Source organism: Dendrobium catenatum, unplaced genomic scaffold, assembly GCF_001605985.2.
Source record: "Dendrobium catenatum unplaced genomic scaffold, ASM160598v2 fragScaff_scaffold_1230, whole genome shotgun sequence".
Lineage (NCBI taxonomy): Eukaryota > Viridiplantae > Streptophyta > Magnoliopsida > Asparagales > Orchidaceae > Dendrobium > Dendrobium catenatum.
Window position 1 is genome coordinate 150,807 of NW_021319692.1, and position 22,372 is coordinate 173,178.

The following is a 22,372-nucleotide window of genomic DNA, read 5'->3' on the forward strand; positions in this document are numbered from 1 at the left end:
ACCATAATCCATCACTAATGAAGAGGCTCTTTACCAATCCTTTAGTTAATGAACCAAAAAAAAAATTTACTATACAATTACAATTTTGGTTCCATATATAAAAACATTTCAAAAAATTAGAAGCGCGACTATTAGAAACATTAAAAATCTTATTAGATAAATCATAATTTTCAACACAACACAAATAGAAAAGCATCTCAAACATATCAAATCAAAATGTACACCCCACCAAACTAAATTGGTTTCATCAAATCAGCCTAAATTAATTTGATCAAACTCCAAACAAAGTACGAAAGATTAATCCAATTAGCCAATCCATCACGGGCTTAACCAAACCTAACTCAACCCATCCATCCAGAATCCAAGTAATCTGACCCAAACCGAACCAAATCAAGTTGGTTCAATCAAGCCGAGTTGATCACCTTCATCTCATGAGCAAAACTGGCAGAAGTTGTAGCAGTCAATCAACCATTTAGGCCTAAAAATTGCATGACTCACAGGACCGAACTGCTCAACCCTGTAAATCCAAAACAAGACCAACAGTGTTTGTTGCAACAACAACAGCTAAATTAATTCCCATATCAAAATATTAGATCACTTCAAATGCCAGAGAACGATTTAACCAATGAGAACAACAGATTTAATATAAATAAAATGAATCAGATGCCTCATATCTACTCTCTCATATCTACCAGATTTTAAATAGCAAAAAACATAACAGTAACATAACTCATGGCGCAAAGGAGGAAACTAAGACATTATATTCCAACAAACGCTTTTGGAAATGAGCCAATCGTGCCTGCAAATGGCCAATTCCAGTAGCCTTCTGCGAGAGAATGGTATTTAATCTGGATATGTAACTATCTAACTGATTACCAGGCTGATCTGCTTCTTCCAGCAGCTTCATCTCCTAAATAATGGAAGCAAGATGTTTATTTCATTAGATGATCACAAGGCGTGATTTTGCTTTAAAAAAGAAAAACTCACATCTCTAATAATATCCATTGTCTCCTCAACCTGTCTTCGATGAGCTATTACCAGGTCTTCCTCTTCCTGCATTGAAATACAAAACAAAATTCTGAATCTGAAACTAAAGGATGAAATGCAGTTATGAATATCGGAGAATACCTTTAGAAGGTCGTTCAAATCATTATCTGGATTCAGAAAATTATTATCTACATCAATGGCTTTCCTTTGTCTTGCCTGGGCTGCAACTCTCTGTGTCTTGTTCTCAAAACCCGGAGCTGGATATGACTCTGCCTTCCTCGAGGACCGATTATCTGGCTCATAGGCCCCATCAGATAAATCATACTCTTCAGGTGTACTCGAACCTCTACTTTTACTGGAATGATTAGAATAAAAAGATACTAGTTTTCCATCTTCTCTCCCTGTAGGAACAGGATCTACAATGAAAGAAGGTGGTACTTTCTGGATTTGTTTGGTCCACCCAAATCTGTGCGATTCATAAGTTGCCTCGTTGTTGCTACTTTCAGGCATAGAGAGATTTGGCAAAACTGAAGAGAGGGGAGCAGCAGTCGACTCCCTTATGTTGAAGGAGGCTGAAAGTTCCTTCTTGGGGTTGCTGCCCTTAGATAAGCTCTTCACCCTGATTAAATGGTAAAAATCTACACATGAAATTAAGAGAAAGAGAAACTAAAATTGCTCAAGACATGAGTGGAAAAAAGAATCACCTATCAGCATATCTCAATGTGTTCAAAGTGTGTTCACATGATCCAGAGCTTGGAGAAATACATGAAATCATAACTGTGCGAGAGTTTCCCATGAATGAGTCCCTAAGAACTTCAGTCAGTTTGCTCCCTCTAAAGGGAATATGAGTTTGGTCGTTATCAAGAGCTCTAATGCATTCTTTCAAGGCAAGAAGACTTTTGTTGATCTCAGCACCTTCTATTCTGCAGCAAAAATAAGATTTTTAATAGCTAAAGTTGATATTACTTAAATGTTCCATTGCTTTATATAACGGGAGGTAAGAAAGGAGGACCTTGTCTGCTTGTCATTATCAGTAGTGTCTGCACCTCGTTCACTGCCAGCTAAATCTATGAAGGATAGCTTGCCGATGACTCGAGCTGGTTTTAATTCACTACCATCAACTAACTTCTTAATAGCAAGCTGGAGTATAGCATGAGATCGTGAGGATTCTTCATTTGCGCCGGTTGTACCAGTACTTCTTGTAGCATTCCCCTTCTCAATAAGTTCCCTAATGGTCTCAACATTGGACACTCGAAATTCTTGTAAACCTACTATGCAGACTTGCTGCTTGCCATCTTCCCGCATGCAAAGCTTTCTGATAAAAAATGGTGAGAGTAGCCGATTAAAAGAACATAACGTGATAAATAAAAACTACTAACAAAATCAAATACACCACATTAAGAACATATCTTTCAAACAAACCTTCTATCACTTAGTAGATCATAAACCTTCCCGCCATATATTTCAAAGAAACTAAAAAATAACTGCAATCCTTGGTTCCTATATGCACGGTTCATTAGTCTAAGGATATCCTGCGAAGCTCTTAGGGGAAGTGGCTGCATAGTGTAGGTCTTCCCACTACCTGAAACGAAACACTACTGTTATTTAATAAGATTTTACACCAAAAATCAGCGCTTGCAGTGGTTTGCAAATGTTGCAATCAAGGTCTCAGTATTATTAACTGATCATATATTTTTAAAGGTTTGCATGCCAAGACTACACTTGAGCTCCAAATAAATTATATAAAAAGATAAAATAAGTGATTACTTTAAAGCATTTAAAGCATACTCACAAAAATATCCAGAAAGGAAACAAACCATCATATGCAAGGCAGAAATGACCAAGGTTCACTAATTACTAAAGCCACAGAAATGACCAGCAAATGGAAAGGCAGGAGAGCATTTGAGGATAATTTAATTCTGAACTATTAAATGATGTGCTTGACATCAAAATCAGATGGTAAAAGCATGTGAAAAAAACCAAAACCAAAATTGCATCACAAAAATTACATCAGCTCGCTATGTAATAAAAAAGAAAAATAAATGACTAACGAAATCAGCAGCCAGAATTTAACAGCTATTAATATCAAAAGAGACCTGCAAGTATATTGATTATTTTTCAATGAAAAACCTACAATATCAAACCGTAATCCTGTAAACTGCACCAAAAGGTGTCTAGTGATAATAAAACAGCAATAAAGATCAGAACATAATAAGTGCACTGCAGGTGTGTCTGTCAAACTGTCATGATCGACACCATTTCTCGGTTTAATATATTGAAAAACTAAAAACCATCCTATCACCAAATGGTAAAAGTTGCTTATCTTGTCCATCAAAGCGAACATCAGAATGAGTATGGAAGTTCATTCCAAACAACCAAACATCTGAGCATAGTTGGGTGTCACTTCTCTTGCTTCCAAGCCAACCAAATTGGACCAAAGCAAAACTGAATGCACCATGGGACTACCATGAAAAAGATTATCTGTAACAAAAGTTACAGGTGAAAACCGATCATGAGCAGAAGTTTAAAAGATGCATTGTCTTCCTAATTGGCCAAAAACAAGCGCATAAATGAGCTAATGGGAAACTTAGTAGGACTAATAATAACGTCATCCATAGTAGCAATTAAGAATTCAAAAATACTTGAAGAAGACACCTTTAAAGAAAAACTATGTCATATACAAAAAAGTCGGACATTTTTGTAGCTTACAGAATGATTGCAGCTTTCTGTGGTCTAGACAAAACAATGACAACCATGAGAAAATCTCTGAATAGGCATACAAGGGCTCATAAATCATATGATCTTCCAGTTTCTCATGAAAATATTATTTCATAGTAGTCCATTTCAGGACAAATTTTTAATATAATTTAGATTATAAATCAAATTAAGTAAATAATATTTAAAAAAAATTAGAATGTAGTTTTTTTTTATGTCTTAATTTTTAAGTGTAAATAATTTATTTATTTTTTAATAAATAATTTAGAATGAAGTTTTTTTTAATAAGTTATTGTGACAAAATTTCAAGATATAATTTATCATAATCCTTTTAAAAATACATTTTTTCATATTTTATTTATTCATGATATATTTTTATTAATTTTAATTTAATTTGGAGATACCATGCGTCGTTTTGGTTTCTCAATATTTTCTTTACTGAGTTCTCTAAGGCTAGACTGTGCTTCTAGGTTAGGCTGACTTGTTGTGTTGTTGGCATGTGATGTGCTTATTGTTTCTCTTCTTTGATTCAACTCCTTACTGGGGGGTTTTCCATGTATTTTCCTGCACGTTTCTTTTGTGTGTCATGACTTCTTGCAATAACTACACCAAAGGGAGTCTTTATTTTTGAATTTTGCAGAGTCATTACCTTTCTCCTTCCATGGAGCTTCCTTGGTTACCATTGCTGAGCCTTCAACAGCTTTTGGCTCCAACATTACACCTCGTTGGCTTTCTTCAGCACGGATAATAGCTATTATTTCATTTAGTTATGGTGTCTCCTCTTTTCCAAAGATCTGGACTCTTGATCGAATTCGGCATTTAGTCCTGCAAGAAAATCATAAACTCTATATTTTTCAATAAAGTTCTTCAAGCTGTAGCATCTTCTGGATATTTGGTCTCGATGCATCTGTAGTGATCCAATTTTTTCCATAGGTTTTATAGGATAGTGACATACTCTGTCACAGTTTTGCTTCCTTGTTTCGTGCTTCCTACTTTGATTTTGAGTTCAAAGATTTGAGCAACATCATGAGCTTTTGAATAAGTTTGTCTAACGGCATCCCATATAGCCTTTGCAGTGGAAAGAAACAAAAATGTCTCGCTAATTTCTAGAGTCATAGAATTCCACAACCATGACATAATTATGAAGTCTGCTTCATCCCATGTCCAAAAATTAGGATATCCTATTGGTCCGAGGAGGAGGTGATGTATTTTTCCTTTCCCTTTTAAGTAGGTCTTTATAAATTGATATCACTTTAAGTTGTTCTTCATGTTTAGACGATAGGAAGGTTGCATGCTTTGGAGATCACCTCGTCCTTGGTGCACCAAAGGATCCTCAAATTGATCAGTGCTTGGAGAAGAATTAATTTCTAACATTTTTTAGTCAAATGATAGTAATGAAGACTATCTGTTTCATTCTGGACAACAATGAAGGCTTCCAAAAAATAAGATCCCTCTGATCTTAAATTGCGACAATAAAGGCCGATGATTTTTTTTTTTAAATAACCGACCAGTCCAAGTCTTAAAAGGACTTAGATCGGATAGCTAGGGCATGCAAGTAGAAGTCGGCTTCGGATCGAGAGCCTTTTTGGCTCTTTCGTGTGATTTCGTCCCCCAGGTCGCTAGCAGGAGTTGGCTTTGTGATCGATTCTTCCGGTCGGTCCTTCCAGACGGGTGAAGGAGTCCCATGTGTGTGCCTTCCGGTCGGCTAGGGCCTTCTACGACAGTGTCTATCTTCGGCAAAGCTCTACTCCGTTGTCTATCAACAAGGTTTCGTCCGCGGGGGGCTCCGTCTGCAGCGTCCGTCTTCGGCAAGGCTTCATCTGACATCTGCTGGCAAAGCTCCGTCCGTAGGTAGGCTCTGATTTCTTCTTTTTCTCCACCGACAATCATGATCGTTCTTTAGTGGTAATGAAGGTCGTTGTCTCTGATACTATGTGAAAAACGAGAGGTTTGGGAAGAAAAAGTTTGATTTTATTATGCATAATCATCCCTATTTATAGATCTATACAGGTTGTCTAAGGCTGTCTTAATAGAGAAATAAATAATTACAGAATAATGACTAATTGCCTTCATATAATCCTTCCTAAATCATATTCCTAGCTTATGGAAAGTGTTTCAACGTGGGCTTCCCACGGATATTTTATTTAAAGCCGTGAGATCCATCTGAGAACGTAAGGTTGAGATTTAACAGAAATCATAAGAACCATTAACGTGAAACATAGCAATACTTAGTTGATGATTACGAAGATATCCTTGTACTTGATGGTCAACAAGACTATAATGCTAATCAAAAATATGGATGTAGTTTATGGAATTGTCTTTGAATGGTACATTATGTTTGAATTTCAAGTTACATTTACCAAAAAAATATTTGTGAAATTTGCTTAAATAATTTGGCATATATGATATTACTCATTACTAGATAGTTCAAGATGTATGCTCTTTGGGATAAACCTTTCTCATCCATCTTTTATCTGAAAATGATTGAACAGCACAATGACTTTTAAAAAGGAATAAAAAATATGATTAATTACTTTAATAGGTTTGATAAATCAATCATTAGATGTGTGATAGGAGAAGAAACATGGGTTATCTTGATTAGATTAAACAAGTGTCATAATAGGCATATAACCTTAAGAAGCGAACCTCTACTCAATTGGATCCCTAAATTAGACTTTCCATATAACCTTAAATACTTGAATCTATCACGAATATCTTTATGCTAAACTAAAACTGCTGTCATTACCAGGAGTGCGCCTTTAGGACCTAAGGGTGTTTGGTTAGGGCTTGAGTCAACCTTAAGCCAAATTTACTCTCTAAGCCTAACCAGAGAACACATTTCGACCTAACTTAAGCCAGGCAATTTAAAGCCTAGTGACACCGGACCGGAGGGGGCTCGACGAATCCACGTCGACGATGCGGTGGCCAGGGCCGAGCAAGTCTCCAAGAACTCCTTCTTGGAGAAAGAATCCACCACCTAAGATCAAATCTTAGGATACAGGAATCCAAAGCAACAAGGCAATAGCCTTCATTTTCTTTATTCTCTAAAATTTGCCTCTTTATGTAGTCATATAAACTATCAAATGGATTAAACTATCCTGAAGTTAATACAATTAATGGCTCAGCTCCGGCGTCATTCTACTAGGGTAGGAGGAAATTTAGGCACGTGGAAAGATGTTTGGTTGGCCATAAGAAGGCGGGTTTGGTTGGCTAAATCGGTCTGGATAGGTCCATCTGGTATCGACTTGCCTATCAATCTTCAATCTCTCAAGAGTAGCATAAGAAGATGGAATACTTGTGATTGAGAAAGCATCTTCATCTGTTAGATTGTCACCAATATAAATATGCAACACGTCCTTACAATATGCGAATTCAAGAGACTTTAACAGGAACTCCATGGCCCTCCCTTTATCCCATTTAATAATGGAGCGAATTTCTAACACCTTTCTTCTTGGAGTTAGCCGTAGCTTTGGGTACTCTTTCAACACCGATTTAACAAGATCGGCTAAAGCTCTCCATCTCATGTCATCCACACATCTAAAGTGGACCGACACACAGAACTTGTTGTTCTCCACCTTGAGTTCAGTAACATCCCAGCCATCATGAACACATTCAAATGCAGGATTCATGGCATTAACATATCCCGTGCATTTGTCTCCATCATTATTCTTTTCTGCAATGAACTCTTGAATTAGCTTGCTCTTATAATCATCACAGGCGTATCAACATCAAGAACTTCACAAAACATGTCGTCATTGTACACGCATACACAGGTTCATCAAAGATAGGCAAAGACGAGGATTTCGACAACGGATCTTCAAATTCTTTGAAGTTAAACTCGATCGAGGGTGGGGTGGAAGAGATTTGATCATCTACAATGCCCTCGTCGTCGTCGTCGATTCGTAAGGATTTAGTTGGAATGAAGGATCTTGAATCCGTCATGGAAGCATAATTGTCCCGTGATTGGAAACCATTAAAGTCTTGGCCGAGGGTGCTCCAGTTTGTCCTTCGTTCAAGCCTTGACAACCGTCGTTTGAGTTGAATAATTTCTTGTTGAAGATCTTCTATTTATGCGTCTTGACATGATCCTTGCAACGTCCATCTAAAAGGCATGTTGTGTTATTTTTCAATAACTTATTTAAGACAGTAAAGAACGGCTACGAAACTCCTGAGGTTGGAGACGTCGTATGACTGGAAAAGCTGTACAGCAACTGGAAAATTGTTTTTGCTGTTGTTCTTGTGACTTACAAAGTTCTTATGACTTGGAAGAAAATGAATAGCAGTTGAACAATCCAGTTGGTTCCTACAGGTTATGCAGATGACTGCTAACAGTTGGACAGCCACGTTTGGTGGGGTTTGGGATGGATGAACACACAGAAAGATTTGAATCTTCAAAAATGACATCAGACAGTCACCCTTCTCTGTACTTCAAGAATCGAAAGAAGAGTACTGCGGCTGAAATTGTGGCCGCAGCAGTTGTTTGGAGAACAAGAAAGTGGACAGCAGCCTTCAGGGAGGAAGACCTTGCTGTTCAGATTGTTTAGAGGTGTAGCAGAAGGAATCCGGCAATTAAAAATTTTTGAGGTTGCTGTCTTGAGGTCCGTACCCAAGAACAAATAAAAGGAGGATGTCAGTGCTGCGGATGAAGAACTGCAACCACCGCTTCGGCTTCGCCACCGAACACCAAATGAGGCCGATTTGCCACCGAATTGGTTACGCTTCCAATGACGATTCGCCACCAAAGATAGGTCACCATCAAATGACGCCGGTGGCGAAGGCTACACGGCTACGAACAAGAACGCCAGCAACTTGCAAGCTCTTATACCAAATGAAACCGAACCGGAGTCGTCGACGATCCAGTGATCGGGGTCGAGCAAGACTCCAAGAACTCCTTGGAGAAAGAATCCATCACCTAATATCAAATCTCATGATACAGGAATATAAAGCAACAAGGCAAAAGCCTTCATTTTCTTTATTCTCTAAAATTTGCCTCATTACACTTAATGACTATGTATTTATAGACAAACCATAGCAATCTACTAGGCTACACACAACATAGGCAAACACTAATCCTATGTAGCCATATAAACTACCAAATGGATTAAATTATCTTGAAATTAATATAATTAATGGCTCAGCTATGGCGTCACCTAGCCTATCAAAACTTAAGGCTCAAGTGAATCAAAAGATAAGCAGGGTGAATAAAGAGCTTAAGCTTATGTAATAACTTATCTCTTGAGATAATTAAGGAAACTTAAATTAAACTAAATTTAAAGTTCATTATTATATGTTAAATCATCATTAAGTTTCTAATCACACATAAGCTTATCTTTTCAAAACAATTAAACTAAATCTTTTCATAAGTTTATCTTTTCAAAATTATTAAGCTTATCTTTTTATAAGCATACCTATTCAAAGTGGTTAAGCTTGTCTTTTTCAAACCTAATTAATTTTAATTCACTAAATTTATAATAAAATAAACCTGATGTTTTTTAAAATAAATTTAATTATCATTGTTGACCTGTACAAAAAAAATCAAAATCACGCTCATACCTGTAGCGCCGAACATAGCACGTCGAGATCGTGCCCAAATCGTCAGTATCCCGTGACCCGGACATCCTAAGCACGTCGAAGCCGCATACCTTCGCATGATCTCCGCCTCGATCCTCACCTTCTTCGTGTCGTTAAATAGAAAGGGAGGGCTTCACTCTTCCCTCTCTGAAGACCCTCTCCTCCCCACGCGAAAAGAGCCACAAGCCTCTAATCTCCCTCCTCTGCTTCGACACACGAAGACCTCCCCTTTCTATTCTTCTTCCCACTCGGCCAGAGCTCTCCAACCTGACGCTTCTCCAGCCAAATCCCAAGCATTTATCCCGATCTCTCTTCAACCCTCTGATCCAAACCGAAACCCATAGAGCCCTCAATCCCCTTCGACGACACCCCTTCCTGCTAAATCGGAAGTCACAACATTTTTATCGGAAGCCAGGACGGGAGTTCGTTGGTAGTAAAGGTAGTTTTCTCCTTCCACAAGCTTCTCCCACATCTTCTCCTTCCGTAAGCCGAACTCCACAGTAGCCCCGATCCAAGCCGAGAAAGAGAGAGAGAGAGAGAGAGAGAGAGAGAGAGAGGATGGAACACCTTCCCATTTGCAGCCGAACCTTTCGATCTTTCTGTCTAGAGCTTCCTCCACTCCAATCGCAAGCCACATAAGCTGAGAGAGGGAGAGCCCTTCTTACCCATGCCCTATCTCTACCTCCCGCAAACATCCCGATCTCTCCACTACCTTAGCCGAATCCCTCGGGTAGTTTAGCTTAGGCTTTTATTAATACTATCTATTATTATCTAATACATTATTATTATTACTATATATTTGTATATAAGTATCTAATCTTATTAGTATTAATATATATAGCATGTATATCATAAAAAAAAGTATCAAATAAAAAGAAAAGGATTTCAAAAAAAAAGATGTTTTTTGTGTGCTTTACACCGCCATCATCATCGGCGCCTCTCCAACCTATGCAAAGTTATAATTTCTAAACTCAAAAAATCCCGCTCTCGAGGCTTGCGATGAACCGGCAAAACTCCTACGCGCTCACGTAGCGTAGTAGGGAGGGAAACCAGCACGACACTGCGACGATGTGGGTAATCCCCAGACCGCTCATGTAGCATGAGGGGGACAAAATTAAGTACCCACACATGGGGAAATCTCTGTGCTCTTTTCAATAGGTGTCCAAGACCCTTAAACGCTCATGTAGCGGGCAGGGATTGAAGAATTCGTGGCCGCGATGTCATTAGACATCTACCCGAAGCGCTTAAGTAGCGATGAGGGGAAGGCTAGTCTCTCGGATTTTCCCCTAATCCCTAAACAGGGGAGACGTCGGGAGGCTGCCGAAACTCCGACTAAATACACAGAAGACTTGAGCAAAATTTGGACTTACATGTGAACAAAATTTGGACAAATAAAGGACTTGATTTGGACAATGAACTGAACATAAAATTGAGCCTAAGTCAAACTTAAATAAACTTAAATCTAAATGAATCTGAACTTAAACAAAGCACAAGGACTTGGAGAAATCAACATAGGATTTGAATTTAAATAATCTAAGTGCAAGAAACTTTAACGGGACTTGAATGATTTGGGACAAGAGGTTGAACTTTCAAGGACCACAGGAGACTTGAATGAATGTAGAAGACTCATATTGACCTTGAACTCAAGCATGAACTGAACTTGGGCTCAAGCACAAACTCAGAACAGAATTTGAATCATATACAAGGGAACTCAAATTACAACAGCATTTGTGCGTTCAATAGTGACCTAATGTCGCTTGTTTCTAAGCAATAATGTGAGGTGTCTCATTCATGAATGATAAATGACTTAAGCTTGGATAATTAAAAGAAATCAAAGCGAGCTTGAACTTAACTCATATGCCATGATTTTGGACCTCTGAATTGAGGACTACATGAAGCTGCAAAGATGCAAGGTCCTAAGTGACAAATTCTACACTTTCAAATAAACAATGATGAACAAAAAGAAAGATCATTGCTTGTAAAAGATGATAACCCACACATGATCGTGAAGGTGAACATAAACCTTCCACGAAACACAATAGCTCATTTGTGGGGGCAAGATAAGTGTGATGTACAGCATATCATATTTTGAAAGCAGGATTAAGGTGCAGCAAACGTGGTGATATTTGTGAATGATTGTAAAAGACATAGTACCCTCACATCCGACGCCAATCAAACAACAACACCTTTACGGATATATTCAGTGAAGCACACAACAAATGCAAATGCCCGTTAGTGTCAACAATCATCCGATCGAAGGCAAACACATATATCTCTTTCAACCGGAAGGTGGTTGATTAGAACATCAAGTGCAAATGCCTACGAATGTGAAATGACCACATCAAAGCATAAATCCCTTACAAACAACAGTGGGATACATGCGAGTATGCATGAATGACAGTGATATGCATCTAAATGAATATCATGCAATCCATATAAAGACAAGGATGATTGATGCATGTATCAATCATACAAACAAGAGTATTGCCCATTTATTGCCTTCAAAGACAACAAGGAACCTATCTTCAAATGTGGATTTGTAAAATAAAATATGCAATACTCCTAGAACAAATATGCAGATCCTTGCATGCAAAAATGGAGTAATTGAAGAAAGATGTAATTGGGCACCCGTTTATACATGAAATGCCATCTATGAACAAAATGCTAGTGACTACAACAAATGTAAATGCCTACGAGCAAAGCAGGAGATTCGTTAGTGGACTATGATCCACCTGCAAAAAATAGCAAATAGTGCACTCCAGTCTACCTGTACAAAGTAGAAAATAACTCAATTCAGAAGCTGCTACAGAACGTCATCAGATCTGCAACATTCATGCAAGCGGACAAAAAGCGTTTAAAAAAATATTTTCAAAATACCCTCGTACATGCACCATAGTTTGTATGTACATAAGTACACAAGGGGTAAAATTCAATTACATGTATAATTATTAACCCGCATGGGCCCTGACGAGCGTGTTATGGGCACACACGTGACGTCGAGGGATGCTACACGGGTCGACAAATTTGAATCTGATCCTCCTAAGCAGGTAAATAGGAGTCGGTAAGGTTCAACAAATAATCAAGAAATGCCCCCAAACGCCCGCATGGGCCTCGGCGAGTGTGTTATTAGTACACATGTGACGTCTAGGGATGCTATATGGGTCAATAAATGAACACAAGTTCGAGTCTGATACTTCTATGTAGGTAGATAGGAGTCGACACGGCTCGAACCATTAAATAAATATACGGTCGCAAGGTCGACCGAGATATTTATTTAATACATTCATATTAGGCCTTTAAGGCCTTCAATAAAAAAAAATTCATTCAATAAGGCACAAAGCATCTCTGGGTAGTTTCTTATCTACAAACCCATCTGTCTTCCAAAATTTACCCCAGAACTTAAATCCGTTAAAACTACCTCGAAAGAAAAAGTAAAATCGAGCGGAGGCCGGGGCTGAATTTTCGTAGCCCGCAATCATTAAGTTTGTTCTCATAATTAAGTTCTCCTAAAAGTAAATCAACTCATGTTTACGCAATATTAGATCTAATGAGTTGAAAAAAAAAGAGCTGAAGCCAAGATGCAACTAGATAGTTTGCTCAGTTTGTCTCTAGCTCACAACTTATCTTTTCCAACTATCAAACATTCTATAACATATTAACCATTTTCTAACTATATCGCCAACATCAAATTCTATTCAATGTCCTCATTATGCCATACAAGTTGTGTTAGATCTCTTAGATCTCATTGCTTTAGAGATTGGTCTTCTCGAAAATGTTAAAAATAATGGATTTATATTAGATTATAGCCAAGACCTAAGAGAACACTCAAATGTGGGATAACCCTACACATGTTTGTGCATACATTTAAATTTAAACCAAAGTAAAAAATAAATAAATAAAAAATAAAAATTAAACTTCAGCATAAATTCAAAGTGAACAACTTTTAAAATTAATTTGTACTTGAGCATGAGTTTAAATATGAGACTGGACCTCCAAATATATTTGAGTATGAATAGGAAGTTAAATATGAATAATCATTAATAGTCTACAAACCATTTTTATAATTTTATATTTTGATGTTAATCAATTATTCCACAGCTCAAATCCATTGAGAGCAAAAGAGAGAGCCTTTATGCAATTATGTTGAAACTAAGTATGTTGCGAAGTTAGATGTGGACAAATTCTAATTATGCCCCAATAAATTTTGGATAAACTCAACTTCCTCTCTATTAACAAATGAGGTTTGGGTTTTGCTAGAGTTTTTCTTCTCTTTTGAGTTTATTTTATTACATTTGCCTCATCTCGATTTGGAAAGTTTCCATTTCTCGGTTTTACATTAATTGGCCAACAAGTATCATTTGTGTGGCAAGATCTCTGGTAGCGATCACAACATAAGTGACCTATTTGTTGTGGTTCTTCAAATATTGTCCTCTGCAAACAGCAAAGATTGTTTTATATACATTGATAGTAGATTTCTAATCACCAATCATGACTTTCCTATGATGCACCGACACTCCGCTTAAAGAGGGTATGCAGTGTCGGACACGTGTCGGACATGTCGGACACGGCATGGACACGTGTCCGACATGGCATGGACACGTGTTCGACACGGCATTGGAGTGTCGTAATTTAAAAAATTAAAATTAAAATCGGACACGCGTGTCCGACACACGTGTCCTGTTATTAAATGATAAAATCGTCCGTTATGTTTAGCCTTTTCCGCGTGTCCGAAACTCGGTATCGCTCAATATATGCTCGGTACTGCTCAGTACATGCTCGATACTGCTCAATATATGCTCAGTACCTCTTGGTACATGCTCGGTACTGGTAGGTACATGCTCGGTACCGCTTGGTACCGTTAGGTACATGCTCGGTACTACTAGGTACATGCTCGGTACCACTCAGTACATGCTCGGTACCGCTCAGTACATGCTCGGTACTGCTCAATATATGCTCGGTACCATCTTTCTCTAGATGAACCAGAGTTGGAAGCAATGATATTCAATGATAATGATATTGAAGGCCAAAGGTCAACATCTGAATCTAATTCTATCATTCACTTCATTGAGTAGTTGGACCTTCATATTGTACTTAATGATTTTTTGCTTATATTTTTGTGTTTGTACTTTGTACTAGTCATTTTGTACTAAACATCTTTATGTTATAAGCTAAACAAGTTATCATGAAATTGATTTATTATTGCTTGTCATTTTTAAACTATAATATCACATTAATTTCTATATATTATATTAAAAAATTATTATGTCGTGTCCACGCCGCACCCGTGTCCTATATTTTTAAAAATTATCGTGTACCGTATCCGTGTCGTGTCGTGTCCGTGTCGCCGTGTCCGTGTCGGTGCATCATAGTGACTTTCTTTTTATTTTATTCTCTTCTTACATCTACAAATGCTTTTTGAATGCTAGGAGAAGTCTTTTGGGACAAAATTCTTCTTTGAACATTAGATAAAATTTTATTTGCACTATTAAGAACTAAATTAAACCTATAGATATTCTTCGAATATATCGAATTATTGTCATTGTAAATTGAGAATATTGAATTATGGAGTAACTATAAGATCCCCTTATCTTTGATCATGAAGAATGCACCGTATCTCAAACTACTCAAATGTGTTTTCAACGTGTGAATCACCCACCCACATTTTCTCAGTTGCATTATAAATGAGAGAATTCACTTTGATTTCATTTGTAAGAAATTGGTTGCTATCAGTCTTCTATGATCTACATTTTAGATATTCCTTCTTTGGTTAGATGTCACCTTCAATAAGGTACTCATCTCTCCTTTTCCCGAAAGACAAACATGAGTACAAATTGTGATCATTGCAGATAGTTTTGGCTATTTAGTTTATGAATAGTGATGGAAACTGGAAAGCTTTCTCCATTGGCAATTATTGAAGACAGCCAGCTCTTCTCGAACACCATGCAGACACAACTTAGGTGAACAAATCTCGCTCTAATACCTAATAGAATTTAGAGTGAAAATAATAAAATTTGCAGCCACATTAAACATAGCAAATTATCATAGGCTCAAGCATGTAGGCCTCAAATTAAGCAGAAGCCTCCTAAAGGCATTAGAGAGTGCATTAGCAAGCACTAGTTGTTTTTTGATAATATATTGCTATATGGATATTAGAAATTTAAAAATAGTTGGTGAAAAATTCGATCGAAGGAACTTAAAATTATATGCATAACTTGTCCAAATGCAACCAAGCTCTAGTCACAAGTGTTGGTAATCAACTAACCATCAATGGATCAACTGACGTGAAAATTTCATAATTAAGTGCACTTGTACTACCTAGAGTTGGTAATTGTGAAATGTTAACCTTAATTTATTTATTGTTAGTTAGTTAATTATCAACACCTGTGACGAGAACTTTGTTGCATTTGTAAAAGTCATGTTTATAACTTTAAATTCCTCCGATCGAGCTTCTCAAGAACTACATTTATATTTCTTGCATTCATTATAGCAATATATCACCAACAAGCAACTAGAGCATACCAATGCACTTCACAATTGATGTAGTGGATCCGCGGAAGAATTGGATCGGCTAGAAGTAACTCTTAATCCATGAAACAAACTAAGCATAAAACTTCAAAAATGATCTAATATTCATCCCTTATTTTCCCCTTACAATGATTATATATAATAAGCTAATAAGATTCTAAAAAACATGAAGGTAAGCTAGTCCTAAGAGTTTATTTTACTAATGATGCACCGAACCAACCTGGCATTCTGTTGAGAAAGAAGATGAGGATGCAGGGTAGACTGAGTGGACTGACAACTACAAAATTGCTCAGGCATGTCTGGACCGAATATCAATTGCGAGTAGCGGCAGTATCCTTGTTCTGATTACATTTGAGCTAGTTCCTGGTTATCTTGCATCGCCAGATTGGCAAAAGCATCATGCTGCTCTGATTACTCTAGCCCAGATAGTTGAAGGATTCTCCAAGGTGTTGATTAAGAACCTAGAACAAGTGGTGACAATGGTTTTGAACTCATTCCAACATCCTCATCCACGTGTAACATGGGCAGCAATCAATGCTATTAGGCAACTGTCTACAGATTTGGGTTCAGATTTGCAGGTTCAATATCACCAGAGGGTGCTCCCAGCTTTGACATCAGCTATGGATGATTTCCAAAACCCACGTGTACAAGCACATGCTACTTCAGTAATTCTCAATTTCACTGAAATGTGCCCGCCAGATCTTTTGACTCCTAACTTGGATTGCTTTCTTAGTAAAATGTTAGTATTGCTTTAGAATGGGAAACATATGGTGCAAGAAGCAACTGTGACTGCTTTAGCATCACTTGCTAATTCTTCACAAGAGTAGTTCCAAAATTATTATGATGTTGTGATGTCTTATTTGAAAACAATTTTACCAAATGCAATGGATAAGTCAAATTGCATGCTATATGTCAAGTCCATGGTTGGCATGGTTGTGGACAAGCATAAGTTCAGAGATGATGCGAAACAAGTGATGGCAGTGTTGATGTCATTTCAAGGATCTCAAATGGAGACCGATGACCCGATAGCTAGCTATATGTTGCAAACTTGGACATGACTCTGCCAGTGCTTCGGACAAGATTTTCTACCATATATGAATATTGTCACGCTCCCTTCACTTGAGACTGCTCAACTCGAACCAGATGTGGCCATAACATCTGCAGATTCTGAATACATGAATGAGTTGCTGGGTAAAACTGCAAAGCAATTAACCTTTGATGGTATTCCATCTGCCATTATAAGTGGAAGGAACAAGGAAGGTGCAAGCTCTAGTGCAGCAAAGCCAATTGGTACTGTCAAGAGAATGCTTTCAACAATGAACATGAAATGTGGCATTTGGAAAAGATAGGGAAATATGGTGCTCTCATTGAGAGACGCATAATCTTTGATCCAGGAATTTGGTTATGATTTTTATACCTACCTCCATAACCATGATGCGCCTCAACGGAGTCAAGCTCTTTTGACGCAATTGGAGAATGATGTGATGCATCATTAGCTAAATAAACCCTTAGGACTAGCTTACCTTCTTGTTTTCTAGAAACTTCTTAGCTTATTATATATGACCATTGTAAGGGAAAAAAAATGGGTGAATGTTATATGTCTTTTGATATTTTAATCTTAGTTTGTTCCCGAGATTGGGAGTTCTTTTTAGCAGATCCAATTCTTCCGCCAATCCACTACATTAACAATGCCTTGAGAAGGTTTGTGCTCAATTGAGGCCTACATGCATGAGCCTACGATGAGCACTTTGCTTCTTATATACATATTATTAGTTACATTACAATTATGATGAGTTAAATGGTGCATATGATGAATAATTTGCTTCATAATTCTCAGCTTGTCTATTATTTGTTTTCTAATATAGTTTTCATAAGAATTTATTCTATTATTTTAAAAGGGCCTCAGGATAAATTGCATACTCTCTGTAAAGACGCAACACGATACATGGCCCTTTCAATCACTTGGCCTCAATAGCACATATACAACATCTCAGGTAAATTCAAAACCATTTTAACTAATTAACAGCAGCTCAATAGTAAGCTTTCCAAAATGGAAGCAATAGTTTCTCCTTAAGGCGATCGTTTGGTTGACTGCATTTGTAGTGTAATGCATTTCAAAAATTACAGTGTTTGGTTGGGTGAATTTCAAATGTAATGTAATTCCTTGGTGAATTTCAAATTCATCCTCTAGTTCAATTTTGATGAATTTCAAAATTGTTAGACTTTGTCAATTTCTAAATACATTGTAAATTCTCCATCATTATTGTCACATGTTGCTAGCCACCAACTCTATCACCGGCCAAAGCCTAACACAACCATCTACCGTTGACCACCAGCCACAGCCGTCGCCGCAACTTGCCTCCAACAATTAATGCCACCTGCCGCCTACCATCATCATCAATCATTGGCCGCAGGCCAATGCCATATTATATTCATTTTACTTCAAGTCAAACCAAAAAAATAAAAAAAAACAAATAGCATTTTTTTGCACTCATCTAAATAACTCTAAATATTTCAAATACATTGTACTTCTATGTTGTATTTCATTTTGCTATATATTCCTTTTTCAATAAACCAAACAGCTCACAAAATTTTTCTAAATGCAAGCTTTAAAGCAATGAATTTCCCTTGACTTCTCAAATATTACTAGCACTACCAAATTAAGCCTAAGGATATGTTTGGCAAAGCTATGTCAATGTTCGCTTACATTGTGATATAAGAAATAAAATCACCACTAACCTCACTGAAATGGATGAGTTTCTCTATGTGTTTTCCCATTCCAATGAATTTATGGAAGAGGTGCATATGCAACGTGGTAAAGCAGCCAAGAAGTATTTCCAAATGAAGCCAAAAGTTGCAGCATGAGTTCGGATTCGAGGGTTGCCACAATTGAGGAAAATGTAGGATGAAAAATTAAGAAAGCTTACTTTCATTTTGATAAATTGACTAATTACTATGACACAAAAATACTTTCATGGCATACACAATCAAGGGAACTGAGGCATTAAAGACCAAACTAATTACATCATGGAAAAAATTGCCTAGAACACCAGTCAGAATTAAATTGACAAACAATCACTTGCTACTTTTACAGAAATCATCAATTCGTCCAATCTCAAACCTTCAAAATAAGAGTATGACCAGCAACAAGTTCATGCTCAGAAAACTAAGTGTTTCCGGTTAAAAGTTGAAGCATTGCCTAGAAATATCAATGATGCAAAAAAAATGCTTTTTTAATTCACAAAGTAAGAAAATCATTGAGCAAATAGTATTTAAAAAAAAAACTTGAGGAAAAAGGTGCAATTGAAACAGCTTAATCCAATAGCCACATGTTAAAGTTTAGAATGTCTAAAATGTGCATTAAATAAGTCAAAAAAACACATATAAGGATATCATAGAGCGGTCCTTTCAAGTAGATGGAATCAGATTAAAAAATTTGAATGCACAATTGCAAATCAGACCCATTAATTGCTAAATTGTTCCTACACACAATTGAGCGATTTTAAACTTCCTACAAAAATGTTCCAACTTCCAATTACTTGCCTGTTTGGCCATAAGCAAAACAAGTTGCCTTGGTGCGCTGAAAGATAGCTGGGACAATTGGTTCCACGGTCTCATGATATAACTAGAAGATCACAATAAAAGTTCAGAAAGGCCAACAAATATATAGTGCAGAAAAAGCATTCATATTCTTTCTCTATAGCTTACTTCATCATTTGAAACATCCTCGTCAAGAACAGCATCAAATACAAACTCATGCTTCTCAACATACTCCGTCAGGTCAACCTAAAACAGTAAATGAAATCAAAAGGGGAAATTCAAAATTGTTTGTTCATAAGAGTATGAAAAAACCTTGCTTGGTCACATTCAATTGTCATGTTTTCTTTCTTTGGTGATCAAGCAACTACAGAATACAATTTTCAATATTTTTACAGCCATATACCAATCATTAATCAGCATGTATTCCTTTTGTTAGTTTACCAGCTATATGAGCTAGCAATTAAGATTGAGGGAACAATTGACCTCAAAATCACATTTTCCAGTTATATTAGTTTCCTAAACATGATCCTCCAGTCTTAAGTATTAGCTTATAGATAAATGTTTAAATGCTATTAGTAACCCATATTTTAAAAACATAAAATCATATTATAAAATGTAGAGAATCAGTCACCAATCATCTTAGCATTCAAACAGCTCTAGTTTCCTTAATCATTTATGAAAATTTGCATACATTGTGGACTTCAGCGATACCAAAAAAAAAATATTGAAAACCCCAATAACCTGACTAGTGCATGCAAATAGTATAAACTCCACTACTTCACAGTAGTTTTCTGTAAGATAACTGATTTCACATTCGGGAGAAAAAGATATCAGAACTAAGAAATTTCAAGTGGTCTGCAGCCTAAAATAAACAGTTCATTGTCTATATCAAGGATTGAATTCTCTATAAAGCCTGCATAATGAAACTTCTGGAAGATTATTTTTATTAATGACCCCTAAGAAGAGTGCCTACAATGATTTCTAAGAAATTGCATGTCGATGGTAGCTGTTTCATTTTGAGTTAGGCAAGTAACAGGGCTTATCAAATTTAAAGATTAAGGCAATGCCTGCACATTAAAATATGCATCTCTATCTATAACTAAGCACGGAAAATAACAGGAAGTTAGCAGTTTATCAGCATGAAAAGGAAGTTTAAAAAATATAAGGCCATACAGTTCAATCATAACAAACAGAAAGGTAAAATCAGGAAAAAAAAACAAAAAACAAAAACAAATTTAAAAGTTGTCACACCTTCAGTTTGGTCTCATGAACTGTCAGAAATTTTCTGTTGTGGTCAATTGTAATAATGTCTTCCTCTTTCTTTGCTTTTTCCTTTTTGTTTAGAGGCCTCTTTCGCACCTTCACCAACAATCATTACATTCGTTACACACAGTAAAAGCATAAAACCTTTCCTATCTATTACATTTTTCACAATCTATTTTATGGTTCAATTGAACTCCATAGAAAAAACCAAGACTACTACACTCTATCAAATGACAAGATACATATACATATGACAAAATGAACTCCATGAATCCATATCAGCACTAGAAAATGTTATAAAATTTGCCTGTTAGCAGGAAGCAAGCAAACAGAGACAAGTGTTAAGCCATTCAGCAATATGAAACAAATATTGACAGAGGATAAAAACTTAGACTAAGGAAAATGGAAATCTTAGAAAAACGCACCACTACTTTAATCTTGGCAACAGAACCTAATTTATCCTTGTCTGCAGCAAAACTCGTTGAAAGATCATTTTCTGGAATGAAACTAGCCTTCCCTATCTGATTGTTCCCAGAAAAGCTTGGCTCTGACTCATCAATGCCTCGGCCTCGCGCGTTGCCAAATGGGGTTGGGGAATCATAGAGTCCAGAAGCCCGTATCTACCAACACGGCAATCACCTTAAGTATTAAAAATTGCCGATTTAACCAAGCTGGAATTTGAAGCTTGCTCGGGTATAATATCCTCAAATTATTAAATCTTCAAATAAATTTTGAATGCAATAAAAATAATGAGGTACAGTTTGCAGTGCATTTCGTTATAATAAATCATAAAAGATAATTAAATTTTTCCTACACCTAACTCCGCACGTAATAATTTTTCCTACATCTGAGAGGAGCTCGGTGTCAAAAGAATGAAGATCCAAAATCCCAGGGCTTAGCTCGCTCGGAGAAACATCGCCGCTGGCCTTCCTCTGGCTCGATGGCCTCGAGCTTATTGGCGGCGTTAAGGGCTCCGTGGATAGCAGGAACTCGCCGCTCACCCCCCTCTGCGCTCTCCGCAGCATTCTCGAGTACTCCACCTATAAAAAAAACCCAACGATCGAGCAAAACCAGAAAATAAGCAAAAAAACTCCATGTAACTTTTCATTTCCCTAATATCAAAAACCCTGCACCTGCTGTGGCACATTTAAGCCGGAGGTTGGAAGGCTATGCATCCACTTCCCACCGCCTCCGCCAGTATTGGAGGAGTGAGACTCGAAGAGAAACTGGTCCGAGTACTGGCGCTGATGATGATGTCCTGATCGCTGCATCTGCCTCCCTCCCGCCGCCGTCGTTGCTGCTTTCATCGTCTCTCCCTCTCCCTCTCCAAATCAGTACAAGTCACCGGCAAGAAGCTGTGCCGACGAGATGCCCGTCGATCGGGCAGGGAGAAGGAAGATTGCGTCGTCAGGGTATTCGAGAGAGTATTAGAGAAATAAAATGCAAACGACGGAGAACAACTCCGGTGATTAAAATAAGCTGAAAAGAGAGGGATGTCTATTTATCGATTTAATTAATTTATTTATTTATTGCTGCCGGAGAGATTTCAAAACTTTGAAAATGTGATTGTGGACAACTCAAGTAGGGTGTGAAACCGAAGGAGCGGCCGAGTTGCACAGAGCTCGTTCGGCGAAGATGTGCAAGGGTTAGGAGGGTATCAATATTTTTCATACTTATTTTTAAGGATGTAAATGAGGCGAGTAGTGATCTTATCGAGCTCGATTTATCAGTCAAAAAGTCTGTTCGAATTCAAGCTCATCCCACTGTAAAC

At 37.3% G+C, this 22,372-nt stretch overlaps 1 protein-coding gene across 2 annotated transcripts; it reads right to left on the reverse strand.

Moving 5' to 3' along the window:
• Positions 1-545: 545 nt before the first annotated feature.
• Positions 546-22,140, reverse strand: LOC110100725 (kinesin-like protein KIN-13B). Of its 2 annotated transcripts, none has more exons than XM_028699294.1 (12): positions 21,735-22,140; positions 21,423-21,641; positions 21,027-21,221; positions 20,590-20,697; positions 19,507-19,584; positions 19,342-19,423; positions 2,410-2,569; positions 2,000-2,302; positions 1,692-1,910; positions 1,129-1,606; positions 988-1,053; positions 546-910 (listed from the first exon to the last, which is right to left on the reverse strand). In XM_028699294.1, the coding sequence occupies exons 1-12, from the start codon at positions 21,906-21,908 to the stop codon at positions 731-733; spliced, it is 2,262 nt and encodes a 753-aa protein (XP_028555127.1). In that variant the 5' UTR covers positions 21,909-22,140; the 3' UTR covers positions 546-730. The 2 variants fall into 2 exon arrangements, with proteins under 2 accessions (XP_028555127.1, XP_020684023.1); XM_020828364.2 differs by having other exon boundaries at positions 21,447-21,641; positions 21,735-22,134.
• Between the last annotated feature and the right edge of the window lie 232 nt (positions 22,141-22,372).